The sequence below is a fragment of the Grammomys surdaster genome, unplaced genomic scaffold, assembly GCF_004785775.1.
Source record: "Grammomys surdaster isolate TR1022 unplaced genomic scaffold, NIH_TR_1.0 181, whole genome shotgun sequence".
In the NCBI taxonomy this organism is placed as follows: domain Eukaryota; kingdom Metazoa; phylum Chordata; class Mammalia; order Rodentia; family Muridae; genus Grammomys; species Grammomys surdaster.
In genome coordinates this window covers 4,319,349-4,347,197 of record NW_021604626.1, presented here as the reverse complement: position 1 = coordinate 4,347,197, position 27,849 = coordinate 4,319,349, and the positions used below count along the sequence as shown (strand labels likewise).

The 27,849-nt window shown below is 50.1% G+C and overlaps 1 protein-coding gene across 1 annotated transcript; it reads left to right on the top strand.

Moving 5' to 3' along the window:
- Positions 1-27,611, top strand: Cog2 (component of oligomeric golgi complex 2). Its single transcript, XM_028767755.1, has 18 exons — positions 1-178; positions 4,711-4,872; positions 6,023-6,088; positions 8,086-8,166; positions 8,986-9,089; positions 11,412-11,520; positions 12,206-12,385; positions 14,205-14,329; positions 15,595-15,721; positions 16,587-16,726; positions 18,624-18,685; positions 19,958-20,109; positions 21,063-21,236; positions 21,897-21,969; positions 22,227-22,369; positions 24,329-24,468; positions 25,795-25,975; positions 27,004-27,611. The coding sequence occupies exons 1-18, from the start codon at positions 107-109 to the stop codon at positions 27,103-27,105; spliced, it is 2,193 nt and encodes a 730-aa protein (XP_028623588.1). The 5' UTR covers positions 1-106; the 3' UTR covers positions 27,106-27,611.
- The last annotated feature ends 238 nt before the right edge of the window (positions 27,612-27,849 follow it).

The window sequence follows — 27,849 nt, the reverse complement described above, 5'->3', positions numbered from 1 at the left end:
TGCCGCTCGCTGCTGCTGGCGGAAGCGGAAGTGGAGCTGGGACGGTCGGGGGGCTGGGCTGCCGCGTCCCCTGCGGTCTTGGCGTTGATGGGCGGCGGCCGGCGTCATGGAGAAACGCAGGATGAACCTGCCCACCGGGCCGGACACGCTGTGCTTCGATAAGGACGAGTTCATGAAGGTGAGGGCACCCGGCAGATCCGCCGCCGAGTTGGCCGGACGCTGAGGCCCTGCGATTCCCAGAGGCTCCGGCCGGTGTCAGGGACGCGGGATGGAAGGTGGCGGGGGTGTCCAGGCTGAAATCGCTTTGACATTAAGGAGTGGGAGCCTGACAGCCTCGCTACCCTGCAGCCCAGCAGCGACTCTGCTTACAAATCCAAACCAAAAAGACTTCGCTGATAGCATTTCACCGAGCAGGCACAGCCTCCGAACGGCGCAGGCTTTGAGCCGAAACCGAAGGAGCTTGGCCTGTTAATTGCACCTCTCCGCTGTTGTCACTTAAAACAACCCCAAACATATTTACACCCAGTTTCTTTCTTGAGACAGGGAGGGTTTTGAGTTGTAGCCCAGGCAGGTCTCCATCCCTCCTGTCTCAAGCCTCCTACGGGCTGAGATAAGCAAATGAGTGTAGATCTTACAGAATAGTGTGTGTGTTGTGTGTTTGAATGTATGCACCCTGCTTCCCTTTCACGTGGTAATTTTTCCCTCTGAATTAACCGGCCTATCTCTGTTTTGGTATTTGCATTTAGTTACATGACCAAAGAAAGCTCCGAGGTTTTGGTGTTTGGTTTTAATTGATATGTATCTGCTTTACTGTGCCCACATAGGTTTTCATGTATGTGAAAGGCTTTTCTAGAGCCAGGGATGAAGTACTGTGTGTGTGTTTGCCTTTCTGAGTTTATGTGCAGAAGCCTTCAGATTCCCTAGAACAGGAATTACAAGTGCTTGTGAGCTGCCATGTGGGTGCTGGGAGCCAAACTCTCTGGTCCTCTGTAAAAGTAGTAAGCACTCTTAACTGCTGAGCCATCTCCAGTCCCCAACAAATGAATTCATATGGGATACTTGAAAGACTGATTCAGAAAGCCCCTGTTTCATCCTGTGACTTATGGACACCTTAGAAAGAGGGTAAAAAGAACAGAAGGTACAGGACATCAGGGACAGGTGTCTGGAGGAAGAAAGCTTGCCCAGGGATCATGGCCTGTTTTGACTTTAGGTGAGAAAACTTACTGTGTTCACTGTTTAACGCAGGTCTCCTGTATGCCTAGTGGCCAGCAGCCTTTCTGGGCCATTGCCTCAGGGTTGGGCATTGCCTGTGACTTCCTCACTCACACTGACTTGATGGCTCTGTTCAATGCAGCGACTGAGAGTAGATGGCACAAACCGAGAATAGTTAGCAAAAAGACATCAGCCAACTGGGGACGGAATGGCCGGGCTGTTCTGTGCTCTTTCATGCAGTCAGCTCTCTGGGCCACGCAGTTTGTAGTTCTGCTCATGTGACCAGTTCAGTTCGATTGTAGTGGAAAGGACACGGAACAGCCGTTGTGTGTAATGTTGGTTTTGCTAGGTAGAGCCAGAAATTAAGGTCCTTCGTTATTTGCGCTTCCTTTAAAGAAACGTTTTATGAGTTAGTTTGGTGGCAGAAAGGGCAGGAGGAGTGCCTGTTATCCAAATTGTATGTATACCTTTGTATTTTATTCAACATATTTTTCAGTGGCATAGTTTGTTTGTTTGTTTGTTTGTTTGTTTTTACAAAGTTAGGATATCAGATGCACATTAGGAGAGTTGAGGCTACGTGGACTGCAGTCGTTTGGTTAGAAACGTGTTATTTTGCCAAGATGAGATGACAACCTCCTGAGTGGTGGTAGCAGTTGTTTGCTCACTCATTGGCCACCCTACTGTGTACCAACTACAAGTCCAGATTTGAAGAGACAAGGGCAGAAAGGTGTGACTTGGCTGTTGAGCATGAGGAAGCACGTGCGGGTTCAGAAACCAAGCTTGGTCAGTGGTGGTTGGAGTGCGGAGGGATGTCAGGACCCAGACTGGAAATGTAGGCAGGACGGGATGGGAACTGCAGTGTGCCCCGAGTGTCATACGAGGGATTTATGTTCCACCCAGGGTTCATCATGAAGCTGAGGTCACCTTTGAACAGGAACTTATAGGATTATATCATTAGAAGGAACTTGGGTTGGAGAGATGGCTCAGTGGTTAAGAGCACTGACTGCTCTTCCAGAGGTCCTGAGTTCAATTCCCAGCAACCACATGGTGGCTCATAACCATCTGTAATGGGATCCAATGCCATCTTCTGATGTGTCTGAAGACAGCTACAGTGTACTCATATATACATAAAAATAAATAAATAAATCTTTAATATATATATTGCTTTAAAATTATTTAAAAAAAAAAAAAGGAACTAGTGAAGGAGATTCCTGTCCAGCCAGAGAAGCAGGTAAGAAGGTGTTGGTAGTAGAAGGTATTGCTGACAGAGGTCAGAGGTCACACCGCGTGCTTGGGCATGCTGACATCACATCCTTCCCGTCTGTCAGCATGTGATGTCATTCCTGTTCAGGAAACACAGAACATCCTCACCTTGCCGATGACAGCACCAGTCCTACATCTGTGCGTTCCCTCCTGTGGCTGTTGCCCCAGGAGCTGCCCTGAGACTCCGCCTCTACATTCACAGGCCTGATGGTCTGTGCTACGCCTTCCCTGGTTCTAGTCTTTTCCTCCCTTCTCTACTCGTTAATAATCCCTGTCACTCACAGCATCTGGCTGGAGAGTTGTTATTGCTGTCTCACTGTGTTCTATTCTCAGTCCTAGGACCAAATACCTGACAGAAAGCACCTCAGAAAAGGGTTTGTTTCAGCTTACAGTTTGAGGGGCTACAGCCAGACCATCATGGCAGAAAGGAAAGGTGGCGGAGCTTAAGGCCTCTAGTTGGTTGCTTCGTACCTGCAGCTAGGAAGCAGAAGGTGATGGATGCTGATGCTGAGTTTCACTTTCTAGAAACTCCCTCACAGAGATGCCCTGAGATTTGTGTCCAGAGTGAGTCTCATCCTGTCAAGCCGACAGGATCAACCTTCCCGCTCTTCTTCCCTCGTGAGATCACAGCAGGTGGTCCTTGCCCCTTCTTCTCCTCACAGCTCTGGCAGTCACCTAGACATTCCTTTTGCTTGACAAGCAGACTGGAAGCTCTTTCCTTTGCTCTCTTTTTCTTTTCCCTTTTAAACAGTAATTTGCCATCTAGCCCAGGCTGGCGTTGAACTCTTGATCCTGCTACCTTAGTGAACTAAGTTACTACTGATTTTAGCCTTTTGGCTTCGGACAAGGCTAGAACCAAGCTACTTAGACTATCCTTGATTCTACATCAAGTCGCTCTGCTGGGACAACAATAAAATAAAAGTCACTTGGAATAAAACCTTTAGTTCACTTGTCAGATGTCTTGTCCAGGGTCATATCCCTGCTTATACTTGGCTGGGGTGGTTGTCCATGTTCTCCCAAAGCATCTGGCTGTGGCTTCAGAAGGAGAAGCAGATGGCTTTTCTGTGGGCGGCTGCAATGCTTTGGATTGGAGGAAGTCTTTTTATTTAGATGATCATGGTGGGTATTTGGTTGGCTCGCTGAAGTGTTAACCGGTACCTGAAGAAGTAGTGTGTGCAGACCTTAGTATTTTAGTTTAAGATGTATGTGTATCCATTTGTCCTTCGCTACCATGACTCTGAAGTCACTCTGCTGGCTCCATTACGGGATGGTCTCTTCTGTGCCCACTTTGTTTCTCTCGGTGGCAGGAGAACCTGTGGGCATTTGCAAAGGATCTGCTGCAGAGTCTTCTGGGTTTGTGATTTTCCCACCCCATCCTGCTGGTTTTACTCCACGCTTATGTGATTCAATAAAAAGTGGCCTTAGCAAATTGTCTGTTTGCAGTCTTTCCAAAGCTCTGTTTTACTTCTCACGAAAATGGGTACCTCTTTCCAGTCACACTCTGGATTTCTACACTGTTAATGGAATTATGCAATCATAGCAGTGCGTTCTGGGGACTGGTTCTTGCCTTAACAAGTTTGGGAACCGTTACACTAGATGGAGCAGGTCCACTAGTAAGAGGCTCAATCACAGGCAGAATAGACAGTAACCTGCTAGCTGTAGGTGCATCAGCCTACCAGGAGCTTCTGATACCAGGAGGAGGGGCTGAGAGCCTGGGTGGCCTGAGAGACCACAGAAGGAAGGGCTGGGCTCCATGCCTGTTCCACGGAAGCCCATGCTGTGGACACTTGAGTGCACACTCAGTGTTATGAAATACACGGGAGGTGCGTTGTTATCTGGGGGAAGAGTTAGGTTCGTGTGTGCAGATGTGCACGCGAACCACAATGTCAAGCTGAGGAAAATAGACCAGTGTATATCTTATAAAGCAAGAAGATAGCATTTTCTTTTTTCTTTCTGTACTGGGTTTCATAGTCTATTGGCTTTTTTTTTTTTTTTTTACACTGAACATTTAATACTTTTAAGGTTAAGGGAAGAAAGCCGTTTCTGTCTTTAGAAGAGCCTTAACTGAATCGTGTCCATTTAGAAACTTAAGTTCCCCGTGGAATGAGATCACAAGGAGGGCGCCCTTGGCCCTCGGGGGCTCCTGGGTGAGTTACAGGCCTTGTGAGTGGTAGGCAGACTGTCCCCTCCTCCTGTCCTCGTGTGTCACTAACGTGGCTTTCCTGCTCGTCCCAGGAGGATTTCGACGTGGATCACTTTGTGTCTGACTGCAGGAAGCGGGTGCAGCTGGAGGAGCTGCGGGATGACCTGGAGCTGTACTACAAGCTGCTGAAGACAGCCATGGTGGAGCTCATCAACAAGGACTATGCCGACTTTGTCAACCTCTCCACAAACCTGGTGAGCGTCCTCCCCGCCAGCGGTGCGACACGTAGGTCCTCTTCCCCGTGGACCGGTTCTTAAAGTGCAGCATTGTAGAAACCATGTAGTCTCAGGGTCCAAGCACTCAGTAATGTCAGTCAGGCACAGAAGAGCTGAGGCCGGGCAGCGTTGTTGATTTTAGTTCTTGCTCACATAAAACTGTGTGGTTTTATGATTCTGTTTGTACTTTTGGCTTTCCTGAGATGGGCTTTGATGTGTCGTTGTTGAGGCAGAGTCTCTATATATCCCTGGCTGCCCTGGCACTCTGCGTATGCACCGTGCTGGTCCGAAACTCAGAGATCCACCTGGCTCTTCCTCCCAAGTGCTGGAGTAAAGGTGTGTGCTGCCATACCTGACTTTTGAGACAAGGTCTTAATCTGTTGTCCTGGCTGTCCTGGGACTTACCGTGTAGCCGAGGCTGGTCACACACTTGCACAAAGTTGCCTCTTGCCTCCGTCTCTGGAGTGCTGAGTTATAGGTGTTCATTACCATGCTGGCTTGATTATTCTTGAGTTTGTGTTGGGTATTAGCTGTGAGCATGGTAAATGGAGGGGCACCAAGAGGCCATTTTTCATTTTTGTTAGGTCCTGACAGGTTTACAGGAAGTCCCATTGGTTAGGCTATTGTGCCAGAGCACATGACAGCCACTCTTGGGGAGAGCCTACTCACTGGCATGACATACCTGTACGTGCTGGCGGGGAGTGGCAGCAGTGATCTGCAGGGGGCTGGCCTTCATGAACGGGGAGGAGCGTGCTGGCAACCAGGCAGAGCAGCGTGGGAATGCTTGATTTTAGTACTCTCAGAGAGTTGTTTTTTTTAAGTCTTATTCATATTTTACTTTACTTTTAAGTGTTTGTCCTAAGAAATATAGAAAGCACAACCTCCAGGACTCATAAGAAACATGACAATGGGTGAGCTGTGTTTGCTCTGTGAATGTGCTGCAGTTGCTAAGGTTCCAGTAGACTTAGAAACGTGAAGATCATTTCCCTGTGCGTAGCTTGGATTTTCCCCGAGAGTCTCTTCTCCGTCTTCGCGGGTAGCCATACTCTGCCAACAGCAACCATGGTTCACTTAGATCATTACACTGGATTAGACTGGTGATTTTGAGCTGTCATGATTTTGCCTCTAGGTTGGCATGGACAGAGCCCTCAACCAACTTTCTGTGCCTTTGGGACAATTACGAGAAGAGGTTCTGGTAAGTCGCCCAACGGTTACTAAGTGGTCTGTTATGAAGCACAGTGCTCCTGTCTGCTTAGAAATCCAAGATTCTAGTCTGTCTGTCGGGTCTAGTGGTCAGTTGTTTTAGTCTTCATCTCAAACGTTGCCCTTAAGTGCTTCTCTGTTTTAGCATGTGGTATCACCGTCCGCAGCACGCCTGAGGGCAGAGTCTTCAAGTGCAGGCTTTAAAGTAGCCGGCAGCTTAGCCTGTCAGTGACAGTCACCTGGCTGGGACTGGCTTGTATCCTAAGTATTTGTCATTTTTATAAGTATTTTCCCAGATGATAAGTGACGTGTGGTTAGGGTCCTAGCCAACAAAGCTCTTTAAACCCCAAGCAACTGAAGGAAGACACCAATTTAACAGAATACCCTACGCACAAGAATTTAAATATTTCTCTGATGTACTGTGAGGCACAAGAAAGCCACCGGGGGTGGACTTCTGGGTGAGCGTTACAGTGTGGAGGTTGGTGTCACCCTGTCCTTTGTCTGCTGGTTCATCCCACAGTCTCAGGTCCCCTGACTGCCACGCCCTTTGGTCCTGTGAGGTTTTCACATGCTTGGTGTTCTGTCCCAAGGTGACCTGTGTGTGTCACCTTGATCGTGAAAAGCCTTAAACCATGTCTGAACATGTGACATGTATGTAAAGTGTTGGGGAAATAGTGCCCATGTCAGGCATCCTCAAGAGAGGAGACAGGAAGGAGGCCTGCATGCCACCTGAGCTTGGCCTGGAGCTCACGAGGAGTGCTGGCTGCTGTGGTGCTGCTTGGTTTTCCTGAAGCTCTTCTGAGTTACTCTCCACAGAATGAAAGTGGGTGATTCTGTGGCCCACTGCTGGGTTCCACATCCCTCACTGCCTGGAGCTCCCACAGCCCCGTCTCTCAGCTGTCTATGGACTCTGCCAGTGGCCAGCTCTCATGCCGGCTTGTTCTCTGTTTTTCCCTCAGCCCTTCCCTCTGTCCTACTGTCTGCCTTGCCACCACATCCCAGACACATCAGCCAGACTCTGCTGGGTTTGATCCTCAACCCTGAAGCTGGTCTTTGAGATACTGAGATGGGGAATTGTTGTTTCCCTTGTTAGGAGCCAGTGTTACAGAGCTTCGTAGCATTTAGTGAACTTACTTTTCTCTAGAATGTTTGTGATTTCCCCACTTACCCTAGTTTCCATCACCTTCATTCATGACTGTCTCCCAGGTGGCCTAATTTAGTAGCTCCTGGATGCGCTGGGGTTTCTGTTCTTCTGGCCTCTTGTTCTAACTTCCTCGTTCTTACCAGGCTTTTGCCATACTGCTTGAGTAGATTCTAGTCTGAAGAAGCAAGCACCCACCCCCAGCCCCTAAATTCTCCTTCTCTTCAAAGAGAAGCCTACAGATGCCAGGGTGTGCCTCTCCCACCGGGAGGGGGCTGTTCTCATTCTCTCTGGCCTTTTTTTTTTTAAAGATTTATTTATTTTATGTATATGAGTACACTGTAGCTATCATCAGACACACCAGAAGGGGGCATTGGATTCCATTATAGATGGTTGTGAGCTGTCGTGTGGTTGCTGGGAATTGAACTCAGGATCTCTGGAAGAGCAGTCAGTGCTCTTAACCACTGAGCCATCTCTCCAGCCCCTCTGGCCTTCTAAGGATCTCCCCCTGTGAGTGTTTGCAGATTTGCAAGGTCTCCCCCATATTGTACCCTCTTTAAATCCAAGATGCTCCCAAACATGGGCTTTGATTGTCCTTCCTCCACTGCAGCTGACTGTGCTGTCTCTTGTTTGTTACTTCTGGCAGCTAGTCTGCTGTGACCGTGGCCTTGTGTTTCACTGTGCCTGCATATCCTAGGTGCCTTACAGGGATGCATTCCAGCTCATGCTTTGTAACTTTGTCTGAATATTGGCCTGGGTGTACTAAGTCTTATGAAATAGAATTGAATGGATCAGTTTTATAATATTACATTTAATATTTGCAAAATATTTTCTTTATTCTTTTCAAGAGTCTTAGGTCCTCTGTCAGTGAAGGAATTCTGGCAGTAGATGAACGAATGTCCAAGCAAGAAGACATTAGGAAGAAAAAGGTACGCTGTGGTGTCTACCCTAAACCTTGGCTCAGTCTAGTTCTTATCACCACTGTGGGGCCTGTGGTCCCCTCTCCCCGGGTACTGTGCTGAGCAGAACGATGACATCAGTGCTGTGCAGACGGTTTTCTCATCGCTGGTCTCACTAAGGAGTGGATAATGTTGATGAAGGCAGTGTGTTACGTGCCGCAAGCACCCCGGCCCCGAGGCTGCTCATGCTCCTCAGTCAGTCAGGACTTCCTGAAGTCAGACAGCATTGCAGACGCGCCTGAGTGGTCACACTAGCTTAAGTAAACTAGGTAGTAAAAGCGAAGCTTAGCTCAGCATGCTGTTTGTCCCCAGCACAGAGGGTGTGCTCGTGCACTGTGAGAGATGGGAGCTCAGTGTCTGCCCGCAGCTCATCCTTCTGGGCGTCACCTCGCTGAACGCCGGGTCTCCCTTTGCCCCACTGTGGACGTTTTTGTCAGTAGTGAGTGTGTCTTTTGACTTGAAGATGTAAGTTACCATGTTCGTGTAGTTAGAGAAGATACATATATTGAAAACTAAAACACGGAGAGGCATTTTAAAAAAATAGCTATAAGGGCTGGCAGGATAGCGCCATCTTATTTTGTGTCATTTAACTATGACAGAATTTTGAAATTCACTGTAGGAAAGTCGAATTTACACCCTTGGGAATTAAGGATTATGTAAGAATATTTAAAACGTGTGATGTTGACCTTTGCCTCTCCTTTATTAAAATGAGGAAATAAGGTAATTAAGATTCAGCAGCCTGACAAGTGTCTCATCTGGTCTGGGTTTTTGCTTGATGTCCTTTTATAGATGAGTGTGTTGAGACTTATACAAGTTATTCGATCGGTTGAGAAAATTGAAAAAATCTTAAACTCCCAAAGTTCTAAAGATGTGTCTTCACATGAAGCAAGCAGGTAAGTGTTTTTGCTGAGCACTTCACATCCAATCTAAAACTTACTTGAGGGGGACTCATTTCTGGAAAATAAAGAGAAAATCTGAGTTTAGTTTAGTGTTTTTAAGTGACTCAGCCAGGTGTGGTGGCTCATGCCTGTGATGCCAGCGTTGGGAGCTGGATGCTATGCTGAGGGGCCAGTGGTGCTGACTTTGCTTTGCCTGCTCTGCACCCTACGGGGACAGTCCTTCCCGGCCTGTCCTCAGTTGGCACCTGACACCACCCCAGCTTCTTACCTGACATTCCTGCTCAGCCCAGGGCACAGTGTCAGAACTCTGCCCTTAGCACACACCCTGGGAGGCCTCTATGACCTTACAAGGGACTCTGAACTGTCCACTGCACAAGAGGTCTTCCAGCCTCAGACTGGGATCACTGTGACCCACCCAGGCCCTCCAGCTGCTCCTCAGACAGTGCTGTCATGGAGGGGACACTGATGCTTGCATTTCTCCTCGCTCTTCCCAAGGCAGAAGAGCTCCACTCATGCCTTTCTCCCGAATCTCAGAGAGCAAGTGCTTCTTCCTTCCCTGCTCTCCAGGGTGAACAGCTCTTTGCCCTTTCCTCATCTCTCATCTCTAGAACTACCTGCTTCCCCCGGTGCCAGCTTGGTGCCTTGGAGGAGCCGTCTCCCACTGTGCACAAGGCTGGCACTGCAGGCTGATGCTGTGTCACAGCTGCACCTGCCTCCTCTCACAGTCTCCTTCATGCCAGACTTAGGCCTGGCCTCCCACCCTGTCAGTCTGTGAATTCAAACCCCCAGGCCTCCCTTCATGACACAGTTCTTCAGACTTCCAGGAGCCTGCTGTGGCTCCATGTGGGCAGCAGGTCTGGGGCCTGAGCCCAGTGTCCAGACCCCGTCCTTCCTCAGGGCTTCTTTCATTCTCGTCTCCCCGTGACTGCCCAGTCCACTTGAAATGCACAAGGCATGGCCTTCTGATGTGACTGTGTAAGTGGAAGTAAAAGTTAAAAGTGTGGGGCTTGGTGACATTCCCTCTGTCGTCTTGGAGACTGTTGATCTCTCGTGCTCTGGAAAGTTTCATGCAGTTCTGAATCAGAATGTACAGACAAGACACACAGAAGTTACCACAGAAAGCCTCCCCTGACCTCCCTGCTGCAAACCATCCAGCAGGAGCAGAAGCTGTTGGCTGACTTGAGCCCCTTCCTGTCAGATTGTTGGGTCCCTAGCATCAGGGTCTGGTCCTTATTACCAGTGCCAGTCACTGGCAGGTTCCCAGTAAAGGTGCCAGGCTGTGCCCCTAGGGAAGAGTAGGTTTCCTGGCAACTACACCTGTGACATTGTGCCTGCCTTGCTCTGTGCCACCTCTGGGAGATTTGCTTAGCTCAGATCAACACTTGTCATTGTCACAGAGGGAAGGCATATTAGTGAACAGTTAGGCTGAGAGGTAGTTAGACACCAGATAGAAGCAATCCAGACTCCAGGACATCTTCTGGGCAGCCTTTCTCCTCTGTGCTGAAGTAGCATTGATGGCACGGTCCGGGGTCAGGCCGTCCAGTGGCCTCACTGCTGTTTCCCATGTCCTTCTGCTAGGGTCATCTTTCCTAGCTCAGTTCCTCCAGTAACCCACACTGTCCCTTTGCTGTCCCCTCCTTGAGTGGCATTGGGCTTACAGCCTGTGTCAAGGGACTGGAGCTCACGTTGTACTGTGTGCCAGATACTCGCTGACTGCCTTGTCTCTAGGACCTGTACCACACAGACAGTGCTCTTTTAGCTATTGGTCACATAACTTTAAGCTGTTATTTAAATTGAAAGGTATTTCAGAGGTTATATTTATTGCTACCAGAAGGCCAGTTTCACTAAAATGACAAAAGTCTTAGGGGTTTAAGAAGTGTCAGAGGTCATTTAGAAGCAGGGAGTTACCCGGGTAACGAGAAGGTTGAGGGATGAAGAAGCAGAGACACAGTCAGTACAGGGACAGAGGGGGCAGTTGGGAGCAGGCCTTGGAGAGGGTGGCCTCGGAGAGAGGTGCTAGGACATGGCCCCTTGTGAACCCGTCAGCCCCTGTGAACCTGAGGCAGCACCAGTGACGTACGTGCGCTTTAGCACTGGCCCACTGCAGCTGGGATGCTCTGGGCATGCCCACCGAGAGGAGACAGAGATGGCACAAATATTGATTTTGACCTTGTGGCAAGGTGGCCACTGTCTCAGAGCTGAGCACCACTCTCTGAAAGCTGAGCACTGCAGTCTGAACCCATATGGCCAGTCAGCTGCCATGTTCTCTGGGAAGTCAACACCTTTGCAGCTGCGTTCTCTGCTTGTCTCTCCCAGCCCACTCTTGACAGGACAGGTTCTGGAGAGAATTGCCACAGAATTTAACCAGCTTCAGTTTCATGCTGTGCAAAGCAAGGGCATGCCCCTTTTGGACAAAGTGAGACCCGTAAGTATGGATTGGGGCCGGGCTGTGGGTTGCAGAGACTCTCAGTCAGTGCTTTAATCTGGCAGCAGGCCTGGCACTGATGTTCACCCCAGGGCTTGGGTTTGGGCTTTGAGACTTCTATTTTCCAAGTGTCAATCCCTACAGATTTTTGTGAAAAGACTAAGTCACATGCTCCAAGTTGTAGGGGTAGCCACTCTAAATCCAAGGCCACATGGCACAGATAACATTGAATTTTCCCAAAGCCCTAGACTGAGGTTTTTTTTAACCATTTAGTGTAGGCCTGGGCGTGGGTGTGCTGGCATGTCTGCAGATGTCCATAGAGTCCAGAAGAAGGCTTTAAGTCTCCTGGAACTGGAGTTAGAGGTGGGTGTAAGTCACGCAGTGAGGGTACTGGGAGCTGAACTCCTCGCATCTGTCCTCTCTGTCAGAAACTAGTTACCTTGTAACTTCAGAGGAAAGTGGCATTTCTCAATCTGAGAGTCTCTCCATAAATTCTTCCAGTGATCTACTTGGAGAACAGATCATGGGAGGAGATTGGCTGTTACCCCAGGTGGGGTCCCCCTTAAATGTCTACATATTGTGTTCTGTGGGGTTACGCACCAATGTGCATCGTACAGCCCTTTGGAGTTTGGGAGCTGTTGAGCGTGAGCTTCCGTTGAGCGTGAGCTTTCTGCTGTCCCCACAGCGCATAGCCGGTATCACAGCCATGCTGCAGCAGTCTCTGGAAGGCCTCCTGCTGGAAGGTTTGCAGACCTCAAACGTGGACATTGTCCGGCACTGCCTGCGCACCTATGCCACCATTGACAAGACGCGGGATGCAGAAGCTCTGGTCGGCCAGGTGCTGGTGAAGCCATATGTCAGTGAGGTCTGTACTGCTGGTGTAAGGGGTAGAGCTGCGTACACCAGAGACGCTACACAAGGAGCTTGTTTCTGCATGCATGCAGGAGAGGGCCCTGCTCACAGTTAGCGACTGGAACTGAGTGTGTTCTGGTGGGTGTTCATGATGCAGCTTATATGTGTCTTCAGTTCTGCTGTTAATTCCACCCAGAAAGAAGGCCTGGGTCAAAACAGTTTAGCTCTGTTAATGTGGTCAGCTGTACCCGATTACATCACTAGAACAAGTTAACCACCAGTCCTATTGGTGGAATAGACTAAACGAACAGCTGGTACAGCACAGAGTCCAGAGAAGTGAGGCACTGTGGAAGGATGGGTAGGATAATTGCCCACAGCTCTTCAGGGAACAGAAGACGTTGGTCAAGGCTTGAGAAACGGGGAGGAATTGTGGGCTGGGAAGGTGGGGATGCTCAGAGACAATGTCCTTCGCCTGTTGGGTCAGCTGTCGATAGGGGTGGTGTGTTCTGCTGGGAACTGTCAGCATCTGTGATGGCCTGTCCTCCAGCCTGCCACTCTACACATTTGTCATTAAGTACAGAGATTAGTTTTAATCCTGGCAGCCTTAGAACTGCTAAAATGAGCTTTCAGTTCCCTGTGTTCTTCCCTCGTTACACTCTGTAGTTGTCTGCGGAGGGAAGAGAACAAACTGTGCTGGCATTTGTCAGTCAGTGGGACATCTCAGTCACAGAGGCAAGCCTGAGTGTTTCACTCCACTGAGTCTGCAGTGCTGACGTAAAGAAGTTTGGAGTTTGTAGTATACTGAGTGCACTAGTTTGCTTTCTGTTGCTATGGTGAAACACCATGATCAAAATCAACTCAAAGAAGAAAGAACTGTTTTAACGTACAGTTCCAGAGGGACAGAGTTCATGATGGCTGAGAGGGCAGTTCATGCTGGCAAGAGCAGGAAGATGGCTGCTCGCATTTTTTCCAATACAGGAGGCAGAGAGCAGGAGCGGGAGCTAGGGTGAGGCTGGAGCCCTCAAACGATGCCCACAGGGAAGTACGTCCTCCACAAGGCTCTGCCTCTGAGAACTGAGCACTCAAACATGAACCTAGGGACAGCATTTCTCATTTACGGATACCACTGAGTAACCTGTAGCCTCCTGTCTTTTAAAGCTTAGTGGATTTTTGTTATGATTTGAGTTTCAATCTTATAACCAAAAGTAAAATATATACATGAGGTATATTTTTATTTCTCTGCCTCAGATGCTGTCCTAAGCCCAGTAGTGATAGGAGAGGCCAGGGCTAGGCTGTAGGGAAATGGAATGGCCCCTGCTCTGACCTAGGCCTATTCTGGGGGAGGCAGGTTCTTCAGCCTCAGGCCAGTTTCTGCCACCTAGCCTCCTCCTTCCCCACTTCAAGTCAGAGCTATGGGTAGACACAGCAACTGGTTCTGAATGTGACCAGCATAGTCTTACTAATTAGAATATACACAGTCAACCTGCATGTGGGGATCCAGACCTCTGATCCACCAGCACGGGGGAGGCAGGGGCAGGCAGAGCCCTGTGAGCTTGAGGCCAGCCTGATTTCCTTAGTGAGTTCCAGTCTAGCCACACAGTGAGAGTCTTTCATTTTTTTTGTTTTTTTGTTTTTTCGAGACAGGATTTCTCTGTATAGCCCTGGCTGTCCTGGAACTCACTCTGTAGACCAGACTAGCCTCGAGCTCTCAAACTCAGAAATCCGCCTGCCTCTGCCTCCCAAGTGCTGGGATTAAAGGCGTGCGCCACCACTGCCTGGCTTCATGGTTTCCTTTTAAATCCCATTTTTAAATAGTTTTCATTTGTCTATAGGTGATTGTTGAACAGTTTGTTGAGTCTCATCCCAGTGGCCTTCAGCTCATGTACAACAAGCTTCTGGAATTTGTTCCACACCACTGCCGCCTTCTCCGGGAAGTCACAGGAGGAGCTGTGTCAAGGTAAGCTAAAGGCTTCGGCCTGAGCTGCATCCCAGCGCTGGCTCAGTGAGCAGGTCTTGTTTGTTACTGCTCCTCCCCTGATGTCTGGAAAGCAGCTCTGAGCTCAAGTGCAGGATGAAGCCAAGGCCCCTTGCATGCTCCTCCTTCTTTTTCTCAGCTGCCTTCCTCCCAAGTCCAGTTTAAACTGAAAGTGTGTTCTTTTCATGGTCCACATCCCATTCTGTATCCAGAGCAGTTGTTTTCTGGTTTGTGGTGCTGAGCTTAAACTCAGGGCCTTGTACATGGCAGGCAGAGCTGCTCCCTGCCACCCAGCTGCCCCAGTCCACAGTTCACCTCTGGCTGTCCTTAGTTCTCCTCCCTTTGTCACTTTCCATTCTTCAGTAAATACCAGTTTGCTTTAACCGTTGCCATCTGACCGTTCTGTGCTCTGACTCAGGAGGACCCTGAGCAGGCTCCAGGCTCCAGGCCTCTTGGTTCTAGCCATAAACTTTCTCAGACCAGTGTACTGAGCCTTCTCCCGGTTCTCAGGACTTCAGAGTGCTCATGGGGACGGGCAGCCTCCTCGGCACAGTGGAGGAGGCCTTAGCTGTCTGGTCTGCACTGCCAGCTGACCTCTATTGTACAGAACCCTCTTTGTGAGCTTGTGTGCTCTGATCTCGGTTCCAAGTTTTCAAATTAGAAATCCAGCACCTAGTGTAGGACACTAAACAACAAAGCACACAGGCTGACTCAGTGTCTTCTCAGTCAGGATTGGGACCAGGATTTTACATGAAATGTAATAGAATTTCAGAGCTGAATCCACATAAGCGTGCGAAGCACAGATGAGTTAGTGAACCTTCATACCTTATATAGTAAGTCTCTTGAATGCAAGGTTACTTCCCTGTAGTATAAGGCTGCTGGCTTTATATCAAGTCGTGATTTGTGGCCCAGCCTGGCCTTGAGTTCACAACTCTTCTATCTCAGCCTCCTGAGTGCTGAGGAAGCTGACCTGGGCCACTGTTGGCTTATGGCCGTTGTTTCCCAAGCTAAGAGTCTGGGTGATGTCTGTGATTAGGAGAGCTGTATCCTGACAGGGTGGGGGAAGGGTGAGTGGGGGTGTCAGGGTCAGTGTAGCACTGAGACCCAGAAGTGAAATCGAAATAATCCAGACAGAAAATATGGTCTTCAGAACAGTTCAGATCGATGAGGCTGAGGCTCTGTAAGTAAACACAGTGCAGAAAGTAGAAGTTGGGTGAACTTACGGACCCTGCCTCCTTGTCCCACAGTGAGAAAGGCACTATTGTTCCTGGCTACGATTTCTTGGTGAATTCTGTGTGGCCAGAAATAGTTCGAGGACTAGAGGAAAAGCTACCCTCGCTCTTCAACCCTGGGGACCCCGACGCTTTTCACCAGGTAATGGCTTGTCATTTGAAAAGTGCCCTGTGCCTCGGGAAAGTTGCAGTTTGATTGGTGTAGTCTCGGGCTGGTGAAAGGCAGACCTGTGATTGTTGACGGACTGTTCTTACTGGACACACACTGCTTCTCTCGAGTGTGGACACTCGGAGGAATGAGGACGATCTCATTTTATCTGAAGACGGTGTCTATTTATGTGTATGTGTGAGTAGACGGGTCTGTGCACTTGAGTGCAGTATACAGAAGAAAGCGTCGCCCCCAGAGCTGGAGTGCAACGTATTGTCACCTTCATGGTGTGTGTGCTGGGAACCAGCCTCAGGCCCTCTACAAGAACCACATGCAGGGGACCCCTCAGAAGGCAAGTGCAGCTTGCTGTGTTTCCTAGCTGTGTCTGAAGGGGAGGGTGTCATGGTGACGGTGCACATGTTTAGCGTGTCCGTCAGTCCTGTCATCTTTCATCCACAGGAACCATGCAGTGTCCGGTGGATTTTCTTTCCTCATTTCCTTTAAAAAGACTTCTGCTGGGAGAGATGAATCCTTTTCTTAATCTTTTGTCTGTGATCCCATGTGAAGCCCAGGGCTGCCCTGGAAGCAGAGTGTGTTATTTAGAAAGCCCTGGACCTGCAGAGGAACGCCTGGCTTCTGATGGGCTTTTCCCTCACTCCTGGGTAGTAGCACAGAGGCGCTGTGGTCATGCTGAAGCTCTAATGAAGGGGAAGTTGTAGTTATTAGAAGTCCGCCCTGAGGACAGGCGCTCCTCCTGATTCTGTGTTGACCTCTGCAGTCTCAGCTGCAGTCTTGAGCATGTGCCCCTGACTGTCTAGCTTGCTGATGGAGAAAATCCCCCGGTTTGTTCCTGTTCTAGAAATACACTGTGAGCATGGACTTTGTGCGGAGGTTTGAACGGCAGTGTGGGTCCCAGGCCAGTGTAAAGCGACTGCGAGCACACCCCGCCTACCACAGCTTCAGCAACAAGTGGAACCTGCCTGTTTACTTTCAGATAAGGTCAGTCACTCACCCATCCTGCCCTTCCGTAGATGTTGGAAAATAGACGTTCAGTCCCTGGTGGAGAAAGTAAGTGCACACATGACCCAAACAGCTTCAGACTGTGGAATTAGAGTTTCTGGAAGACACTGCTAGAACATTCATATAGTGTACAGTTTGCAGTTCCTTCTACGATGTGGACTTCATGATCCGAAGGTTTAGGTATCTTTACTCCCTCTCCCTGTCCCCGCCTCAGAGCTACATGTCCACAGCGCATATGTGCTTCATGCCATCTGGTACTTAGAGCAGAGAAAAGCAACATCCTCCGTGCTGGGCTGCTACAGGGGTCATGCTGTAAGCACGCTTTGCTTCCCTATAGACCATGATCCTCAAGGAAAGTTGTGAATAGAGTCTTTCCCCAAACCCAAATGCTAAAGGTTAGATGTTTCCTCTCCTGAGTTCCCACAGACAGAGACAGTGCATCTGAAGGCTGCCGCATGGCTGCTCAGGGCTCACCATGGAGGTCAGCAGTTTTGCAAGATGCTGGCCTCCATAAGGCAGCTAGGCCTACTGGCTTGGACCTTCCTTTCTGAGCTGGGTTCCTTGGTTCAGCACCAGACGTCTCACTGCTGTGAAGTGCTGGCTGTCAGGGCCCTGTTCCTATTGTTCCCATGAACTATCTTAAGCATTCACATAGCTTGGGGGCTCATGCCTTTATCTAGATTGCTGACTAAAGCTGCTTTCCATTCCAGTTTCATGCTGTCTGTCAGGTGCAATGTTCTAGTCACTGACGACCGTGGCAATGGCACGTCCTCACCTTGGGCTTCTTACATGGCTCCACCTTTCCATTGTGGACAGCAGAGCCAGGCCCTCAGCCTCTGCCATCAGTCCGCTTTCCTATCCTTTCCATTGTGGACAGCAGAGCCAGGCCCTCAGCCTCTGCCGTTGGTCTGCTTTCCTATCCTTTCCATTGTGGACAGCAGAGCCAGGCCCTCAGCCTCTGCCATCGGTCTGCTTTCCTGTGTTCTGTGTAGATTTTGAAAGATGCTGAGGCAGAGTTCTCGAGGCTGGTGTGCACCTATACCGCCCATAGCCCTTTCTCCAGTCCTTGCACTTGGATGCTGCTTCCTGGGCGGCTCCCTCAGGCTCTCACCACCTCTCTCTCTCTGCTTCCTGTTCCTTCTGTGTCTCCCCTCTGCTGTTGCCAAGACCTGCCTACTGTGGGCTTCCCTGGCACCTGCTCAGTTCATTTCCACAGATGACTCTCAGGTGTCAGTGAGATGAACTCATCTTGAACCTTAGTCAGGATTCCCCATTACTGAGGGAGTTAGCAAGTGGCAAAAACATGCAGAGACTGCAGCTTAGAAACAGTGGTCACAGAAGCACCCAGTTGTCAAACACGTTGCCTCTGTTAGTGAAACCCAGGTCTGATGGGTGGCTGGACTCTGGAACTGGCTGCCATCAGGGTGTAGGCTGCAGAAGTTAGGGTCAGCCGAGGATGAAGGGTGTGTGCAGTGAGCCCAGGGTTGACCGGGGCCCTGGGATCTTCCTCAAGTGATAAAGGCAGGTGCCTAGCCAGCTCTCTCTGTCTTAGTTTGGGGCGTTTCTTCACTGGTATTGCTGACTGGGGGGTTGGAGATAACACTGTGTGGCCGTGAGCCATTACTGCAAAGAGGGACTAAGGGGATCCTCTCAGTAAGGCTTGCATGGCGTGAACTGAGACTAGCTGCAGAAAGCAGAGAACCCTACAGGACAGTGGCTTCATCTGGGACTTTATTTCCTATACAGTAAAAAGGGAAAGGGCATCTGGACATCCTGAGAATACCAGGTGTCAGTAGGCAGGAGAGGAGACCACACAGGAGAAGCATCTTACAGACCCGCCCAGACACCGACACTGACCCATGTCCTTCTTCCTCAGATTCAGAGAAGTGGCGGGATCCTTAGAAGCTTCCCTCACAGATGGGCTAGAAGATGCCCCAGGTAAGCTCAGCAGGAAACAGCAAGTGTCCCTAAAGGGCTGGCTGAGCTCACCAGCCACCTCAGCCCTGAGCTGGCTCAGCCCTGGTCCTGAGCATGCACCTGCCTTCTCTCACCACACAGGGATTTGTGCTGTAAGGACACTGGTCAGCATCTTTAAAACAAAACAAAACAGGACCCCTAACATGCTAAACAAGCACTCTACTAGTAAGCTAAATTCTCACAGATTTTACTTTTTTATACAACAAATGGAAAGCAGTCTTGATGTGTTGAGTTTCTTGCTTTAGAGAGATGATGGCAAAGGATGCTTTATAATAAAGTTACAAATGGACCTTTTCCTCCTGGATGCCACCGACGTGTCAGGGCCGTGCTCCTGTGTGCGGTCACTGTACCCTCCAGACTCTGTGATCAACATGTCAGGGCTGTGCTCCTGTACGCGGTCACTGTACCCTCCAGACTCTGATCAGCATGTCAGGGCCGTGCTCCTGTGTGCGGTCACTGTACCCTCCAGACTCTGTGATCAGCATGTCAGGGCTGTGCTCCTTTGTGCAGTCACTGTAACCCCCCAGACTCTGTGATCAACTCTTGAGATTGGGTGCATTTGTGTGGAATGACTGTAGATTCAGTCAGCTATCTATAGGCTTCTGCAGTTCACCTCCTTCCTGCCCCCAACCCAGCTATGGGAAGGCGGCACATGGGCCTGCATGCTTCTGTCTCCTCCTAAAAATGACTCAGTTGGAACACAAGCCAGGCCTCCTGGGACTCTGGGTGGGTGGCAGCTACAGATGTTCAGACTCATGACACACCATTCTTGGTAGCCATTGAGATGCATAGTATTTTTGTGGCACACAGGTTCCAGGTTCCTGCTTGTTCTGCCAGGTCTGCCAGGTCTATCCTGAAACCCTTATTGAGTCATGGAGTTGTCTCTTCTGTCCATCGCTACAGAGGTAGTCATAAGGATTGACCTCCTCTGTGTGGGAAGTAGCCAAACTGAGGTAGGGCAGAGTAAACCCTGAAGTGTAAGCTTGCACGCTGCCACACACCATCTCGTGTATTCTGTGGTAGAAAGCACCTGTTAAGACAGTTGAAGCTCGTGTTTGATGCTAACTCCCGTGCCTGGAAACTGTCAGGTGACTTACCGAAGGGCTATCCGAGCATCTCTGTTGGCTGCAGGTCCACAGCATGCCCTGGTCTTTCCTTTGAGTCGTGTCAATGCCTAGGGTTAGGTAGCAGCCGTGACTGGATGGTGTTCCTGAGTCCATGCTTTTTCTCCAGGTGGAAGTCCATATTGCCTTTTGGCTTCTCACAGAACATGGATCAGCCTGGGCAAATGCTGGTCGGATGACATGTTCCTGCCTTTGCTGGCTCACCGGCTGTGGAGGCTCACGCTGCAGATTCTGGCCCGATTCTCTGTGTTTGTCAGTGAGGTGAGTGGGCACCATGCAGCCCCTCTACCCGGCCAGCATGAGAGGACATCGAGGGGCTTGTGGCTAAACACCCACAGGGCGTCCAGAGTGTCCCATGGTGTCAGATCCAGCCTTGGGCACCTGGCCATATGCTCAGGAGGAATTACTGAGAAGTCCCGCCCTAGTGACTTTCTCGCCTCAAAATCAGATTCCTAAAGCACCCTGAAAATAAAATGTTCATCTTAATGAAAGTATTAGAAATAAAAGTAAATAAATAGGTTTAAGTTTTAAACAGCAAGATGATCATCAAAACAGAAGTGGTCACCGTCCATTTGAGGCCTCCTGGTCCTCTGCAGCCAGTGCACTAGCTCTCCACACACAGTGAAGCCCGGGGCTCCTGTCCCCAGGAGTTTGGTGCCACTGAGAACTGAGCATTAAGTCCATGCAGACATCAGTTTTAGAGCCGCCTCAGGGACACCCTCAGGGACAGACACTGACAAGCCAGTCCTCATGATACAGAAGTCTAGAAACAGGGAGACAGTCTAAAGAGAACCACACCACAAAGAGGGCAGTGCAGTGCGGGCACACCCGCTGTCAGGACAGAGCAGGCTTAGAGCAGCTGAGGTCCAACATACTCTGCCACCCTTCACCCTGGGGACCTGAGTCTCTGGTTGTTTGTAAATTGGCAAAATGGCTTCTGTGTGTGGCTGTGGTAAAGATGTACCTGTGAGCTGAGGTCCAGGAGGAAGGAGAGTCTGGAAGTCGGGGCATGTCTCTCCTTACTTCCCTGTTCACAGATTTTTTACCCCACTGGCTGTTCCAGAAGACACAATTCCAAGAACAGCAGGGCCCAAGCCCGCCTGAGGTAGACATGCTGTACCCTGCAGCCAGTGTGTGTGCAGAGCCCCTGAGCATGTACAAACAAACGCCCTGAGTCTCCGAGGGAGTGTTTGATCCTTGAAATCCCGTTTCAGCTTTCTGTCAGGCCCATTTCTAATGAAAGTGCCAAGGAGAATAAAAAGCCTTTGACTGGCAGCAAAGACCCTTCGGAAGACCAAGGAAGCCATCCTTCAGAAGCAGGCGCTGCCTCCATCTCCAGCACTCAGCTGGTGTACGTGGTCTCAGACCTGGGCAGGCTGCAGGAATGGGTGAGCTTCGTTGCTCTGGTCGATACATGCACTGTGAATTGTGGGGTCCCACGCACCCAACGAGGACATTCTACCCTACTGGATGCTTCCCTCCACAGTAACCTCTGAGTGTCCACGTGCTTCCTCGTCCCTGCTGTGAAGCACTGTGCCCATGGCCCCTTGCTCTCAGGAGAAAGCTAACCCTCAGCGTAAGCAGGCCCCACTCTCCTCATCAGCTCAGCTATGCTTGGCACGGGCTACGGTGGGCTGGCCTGTGATTATTTTCACTTCCCTGCCCAGATGTGTGAGAGTGTGGATGGAATGGGAGTGCCCACCCACTTTCTCTGTTGGGCCCCTTTGGTCCCAGCATTTAGAGAACTCTATGGGGCACACTTAGAGGTTACACCTTCAGGTAGATTTTTCTTTTCACAGTTTATATCTTGTGTAATTGAACAAATACAAACGTGTTCTGAGAGAATGGGGCCTATTTACTGTGAGCACTTTTGCTGTCATGGAGAGCTGTAAATGAGTTTGGCTTTTCTGCCTTCAGCAGTCATGCAGCGGCCCATGCTGTGCCCAGTGGCTGCTGAGCCTACCTGCAGGCTCCACCTCAGGTTTCAACACTTGTTACTCATATCTGAGGTTCTGGGGGCTGCTCGCTCTAATTAAAATGTGTTTCAGCTTCCAGACCTCCTGGAAACAGTCAAGCTGAAACTTGAAATAGTCGGCTTTAAGAATTTTTCATCTATCTCAGGTAAAAAATGAACTCAGACTCTGAATAGGAAATAACGTTAAGTACAATGCTGTAGACTCAGGGTGTTTAGACTAACACCCCGACTCCAGTCGTAAATCCTTAGCTGTTTCTGTGTTTTGCTCGGTGATTATCTTCTATAAATGAGATTGCTGTTGTGTACTAATGACTTGATTAACACACTCTGAACACCTTGGTCACATTTTAATGAAGCTTACTCTAGCTGGACCAGTGACTCACTCCACTGCCCTGTGTCACAGCGGCCCTGGAAGACTCCCAGAATGCCTTGGCTGCCCATGTGCCGGCTCTGAGCAGCAAGATTGTCCAGGACCTGAGTGAGACTTGCTTCAGTTATCTGAAGAGTGCCCTGGAGGTCCCCAGGCTTTACCGCAGGACCAATAAGGTCAGTGTCACTGTGGAGAAAGCTCTGTGGTGGGCAGGGCCAGGGAAATGTGGACCACAGTCAGGTCTTAGGGTAGTCTTAGGGTAGTCTTAGGGTAGTCTGAGGTAAAGGATTCAGAAGGGTCAGGAGCCAGTTCAGCTCAGTGTGTGACTGGCCCTGTGGGCTTTAGATTTTTAAGGAAAACTACTGTTTGTATGTGTGTGAGTGCAGACTGACCTGGAACTCACTCTATAAACCAGAGTGGCCTCAGTTCCACAGGCATCAGCTTGCCTCTGCCTCTGAATGCTGTCATTAAAGGTGTGTGGTACCATACCCGTCTGAAAGGTATTTTAAATAAATAAATAAATAAATAAATAAATAAATAAATAAATAAATGAAGCAATTAACTTTTTATTTTACTTGATGTATATGACTTTTTCCTGTCTGCATGTATAAGCACCGTGTGCCTGCCTGTCGGATCCCCTGGAACTGGGCTTACAGATGGTTGTGAGCCACCATGTGGATGCTGGGAATCCGGGTCCTCTGCAAGAGCAACAAGTATTCTTAACTGCTGAGTCTTCTTTCCAGCACCAAGAAACCATTTAATAGCATTTCCTAAGTCTTATTCATTTAAAACTCATTTTGTCTTCGTATAGTTCACTAAAGTTTTAATTAGTCTTACTCCGGCAAATTACTGGAAACACCTGATTTCCCTTGTTCTTTTAGTGAACACAACAGAAAGAACAGCCTTGAGACTATGTTAGCGGCCAGTGAGGTAGCCCAGTGGGTAGGGTGCGTGTCGCCAAGAGCCCAGGCTGGCTGGTGCTGCAGAGGCTTTGGTGGCAGCTTGGGCAGTGGCGGAGCCACTGGGGATTCTTTTTCAGCTCACCCTCATGCATTCGCTCCTTGTTCCTGCTCTCGTGATTGGTTCTTCCTCTGCTTGTCTTTCACGGTCATGGTGAAGTGCTAGACGTAGTTTACTGCCTTTTTGTTTACCCCAGACCCACAGGAACTATAACAGTGATCCATGACCTTCCTTTTGCTTACGTGCTAAGCAGCTCCTGTTAGCATTACCCATTTGTTACGAGAATTTTAGAGTATAGGAAGAGCCGTGCTACTGGACTTATGTTGGCCACTGTTTGTGTGCGGTTGCTTTCCTCTTGTTTATCGTTGTCATTATCATCATCGTCGCTATTGTCACCTTGAGAACAGGGCTTTACTCTGTATCCCAGGCTAGCTTAGAATTCATTATGTGCCTGAGGTTACCCTCAAGCTCATGGCAGTCCTAGGCCTGAGCCTTCTAAGTGTTGGGCTTACAAGTGTGAGCCACCTTGTCCAGCTGTCCCTTTTCATGTTAAAGTTTGGACTTGCCAAACCCTGGATGGTAGTCACACCTGCAGTCCCCACACTTGGCAGGCCAAGAAGAGGGTCACAAATTTGATGCCATCCAGAGCTGCAAAGTCAGGCTCTGACTCCAGTAAGCAAACCAAGCAGACCTAGGCAGGCAGTAGGACTACCACTTGTAACGAAGTATCCTGCTGTGCTGCTGTTTGTTGTTGGACCTGAAGTCTCTTAGGTGGGCGGGGCCTGGGCACATTCCCAGGTTCCTTCCTTTTCCTTCCGTTTGGTCTGTGTGTGAATATGCACTGCACCTCAGCCCCCACTGAGCCCTGGGGCAGTCTTCACCTGCAGGGCATGGAAACAAGTCCTCTGTGCCATCCTGCTACTTAAACAGGATGTAGAACCAGCCCTGGCATCTGTCTAGTGGGAGGAGTCAGGACTCAGCCCTGTGCTTCCTGCCTCAGAATCAAGCCTAATCTGGAGCAGAGGCAGGGGGTTGTCTCCTTAGCACACTGCTGCCCCAGGTGGTTTCTGTGGTCCTCTGGTTGCTTTCTGGGAGGGATGGAGCTGTTTATTTGTTTGGTATGATGACTCTTTATTTCCTTGTGTTCCTAACTCCTGCTTACAATGGCATTCCAGGAGGTCCCCAGCACAGCCTCTTCATATGTGGACAGTGCACTGAAGCCACTGTACCAGCTTCAGAGTGGACATGGGGACAAGGTGCAGCCGGCAGTGATGCAGCACTGGCTGCAGGAAGCTCTGTCTGACAGCACTCACAAGTAAGCTCGAGGCCTCTGGAGAGCTGCTTGTCTGCACCCTGGGCAAGGGCTCCTAAAGCATTGGGTTGCACGTAGAAACCACAGCTGTAAATGGGCAGGGTGTGGGCAGGCACTTGATCCAATCCCTCCCTTCCTCACCCTCCTTCCACCTGCAGTACAGTCAGGCTGACCTGGGGTCTGTGAGTCCCCAACCCTGAACCCTGAGGGCACCTTTCCTGCCATCTCCGCTCAGCACAGCCTGTCGTTCCTCTCCTCAGCAGATTTAGATATGCAGTAGAATTACAAAGTATGCTCCAGCTGGTCCCTAGATGATGGGAGGGAGGGAGGGAGGGAGGGAGGCAGGGAGGGAGGGACTGCGCCTGTAAAGTGTGATCGCCACAGAACGCCCAGGCAGGAACAGTTAGCTGGACCTCTTCCTAGCTCCCTCATGGCTAGTGGAATGGCCACTGGCTCCTGATGGAGTGTTTGTCTGGCATTCTTGCAGTCCTGGGTTCCATCTGCAGCACAGGAGAGAGGGAAGTGGTCTGTGGCTCTATTTTACTATTGGTTTTCCACTAAGTTGGTTTTCATTTTGAGTTCAGCCCCGAACCCCCACCTTGCTGTGGGTCAGTTTAGAAACAAGAGTACCTAATCCTGTGGTTTTGTAGGCAGGTAAGTTCCCAGTGCCACACAGCCAGTTTGCCAACCAGGCGAGAAAGTGACTGATTTGTAATGTTATGTTGAAAGTTTGGGAGTAAGTGAGCTTTGTTGAAAATCCTGAGATGTTTGTACTTTAAGAGGCAGAATGCTTAACTGGTCTTGCCATGCGGCAGAGGGACCTGCACCTGGGAAGGACACTGGCCCTCAGTTCTGTATTTAGGACTAGCGTTTTTATTTGTATGTACATGGGAGGCCGGAGGTCAGTTATCTGTGGCTTCTTCTGTTATTCTCCACCGTGTTGAGACAGGCTCTCACTGAGCCCCAAGCTCCTGAATTCAGCTGTGCTGGCTGGAAAACCCCTGTGACTGTCATCTCTACATCCCAGTGCTAGGATTACAGGCCAGTATCATAGATGTGGGATCTGAACCTAGGTCCTCATGTGTGCACAGCAAACTCTGCACATGTTGAGCCTTCTCCCCAGCCCCAGGACTAGTGCTTTAAGCAGACACCTGTGCGCTCTCAGGGAACGTCATGCTGGAGACTTAGGAAACATGACAACAACACATTTCCCAGTTGAGCTGTCGTGTGTGTCATTGCCATCTTAAGAATCTCTGACTTACAAAGCAAGTTCCAGCATGGTGTCACCAGTGTCTGTTACCAACCTGTCATTACCATCTTGTGCCCAAGGTACTTTGAGACTGTGTCGGACGTGCTGAACTCAGTGAGGAAGATGGAAGAAAGTCTGAAGCGCCTCAAACAAGCCAGGAGATCCCCAGCCACCAACCCTGTCAGCTCCAGCGGCGGCATGAGTGACGACGACAAGATCCGGCTGCAGCTGGCCCTGGACGTGGAGCACCTTGGAGAACAGGTGCCAGCAGCGTGCGCCTGCTCTGAGGCCAGGCTAGCCAAGGCTGGGGTGTCACCTCCGTAGGGCCTATCTCCCTAGAGATAGAAAAGAGTCAGGCCCAACTTGCTGTGAAGAAGGGTGTGTGCCAAGAAGTGGATGGTAGAAAAGTCAGAGGGACCGGGGTCCCCTCCCACTCAACAGCAGGTGTCCTGGGTGCTTCAGCACTTGCTCAGGCTGTCAGCAGAGCTGCCCTTGCTGCCCACAGTCCTGAGCCGGCGGCAGGGCCTGCAGCCTCCCGCCCTGTGCTATAAAGCACTGGTTGTGACATCACGGCGGGGCTGATGGCGGTTTGTAGGCCTCCCATGGGGGAGCAGTGACAGCCGCGACGCCACCAGGTACAGATGGAGGCAACCTCCTTCCTTGACAGTCGGGTTCATACGTAGCCTGGTATCCCTGCATTCAGGATGCCCAGGCAGGAGCATTGCCAGGAGTGGGATTGTAAGATCCCGTTTCAAAAAAAGAAAGTGAGATAGTCTGCACATATCTGCCGCCATGTTTATCCCATAAGGAATCGGAAGTCTCTCACAGGCAGGACATGGGCAGAGCAGGAAGGAGGGGCATGCTGTCCCTACTGCTGCTCAGGTGGGACACCCGGTAGCTCAGAGCGCTGCTGTGCCGCGTGTCTTGGTCCTTCGCTCTCTGAGAAGGTGCTGAGAGCTCAGCGGTGCTTTGTGGAAAACTCTTCAACTAAGGAATAATTTGCTCTTCTGTTCTCTGCATGTGGGTTTTTTCTCCCAGCATTTTCTGAAGTCCACAGAAGGAACTCCTACCCTGCCTAGTCTAGTGTGGTGGGCTAAGGGATTGAAACATGCTAGCTTCTTAGAATGTGAGGCACGTGACCACACTGTTCAGGTTTGCACTAGGCCAGCCCTTTGCTCTAACAGAAAACCTTCCCTTCCCTCCTTGGGAGCACGTCCTACCTCAGTGGGGCAGGGTCGGTTCATCCTAGCTTCAGTCACAGTGACAGTTCATTCTTGTGGCCTTTGCAGATACAAAAGATGGGCTTGCGGACCAGTGACATCAAGAGCTTCCCAGCCCTCACGGAGCTCGTCCTTGCTGCCAGGGACCAGGCGACTGCAGAACAGCCCTAGGCGTCCTGGCAGGACCTGGAGTGGGGAAGAAAGCAACCCTTGCCCTCTGAGTCGTCCAGCAACAGCCTGTACCTCTGCCCAGCGTACATGGGCCATCTTTCACCAAGAAAGAACCAAAAGCCTTTCCATTGTATGGAAGATAGTTTTTATGGCCTTCGAACCTTTTTACTGTAGTTTACAGAACAATTGTTTTATTTTATTGTAGATCTTAGTGTAGACAAGCAGATGTCTGCAATAGGGTGAAGTGAATCTACAGGTGTGGCTATCGGGCTGTCCTGGGGGAAGCCCTGGGCAGGATGCACCAGTGCAGAGTACAACATTGTCCCCAACCCTCCGACCTGGGAGGTACTCTCAGCCCTGCGCCTCCTTAGAGGCTATGAAGTGGCCAGCCCATCTGGGCACAGAAGAATAGCACTTCTGATCTTGCTGTCCACACCTCTGTCAGAGCCAGAGCCGGCAGTAAAGATTCATTTCCTAAATAAAAGAAGTATGCTGCAAACGTGTAAGTTATGACTTCAGTCCCAGTGGCCCTCGTCATGCCTGCCTTCAGTGACACGCATTCCCCGTGGCACAGCTGGAAGGATCCTGTCTGCAGCTCTCCCTACAGCTGCCTCAAGTGTGTGGAACGACCTCTGCCGAGCTATGCTGTTGATAGTCATGAGAGGTCACGGCTGTGTCTTGAACACACGTGTCATACCCAAGGAGCCCTGCCTATCTTTGTCCAGTGGCTTTGTCACTTGCTCC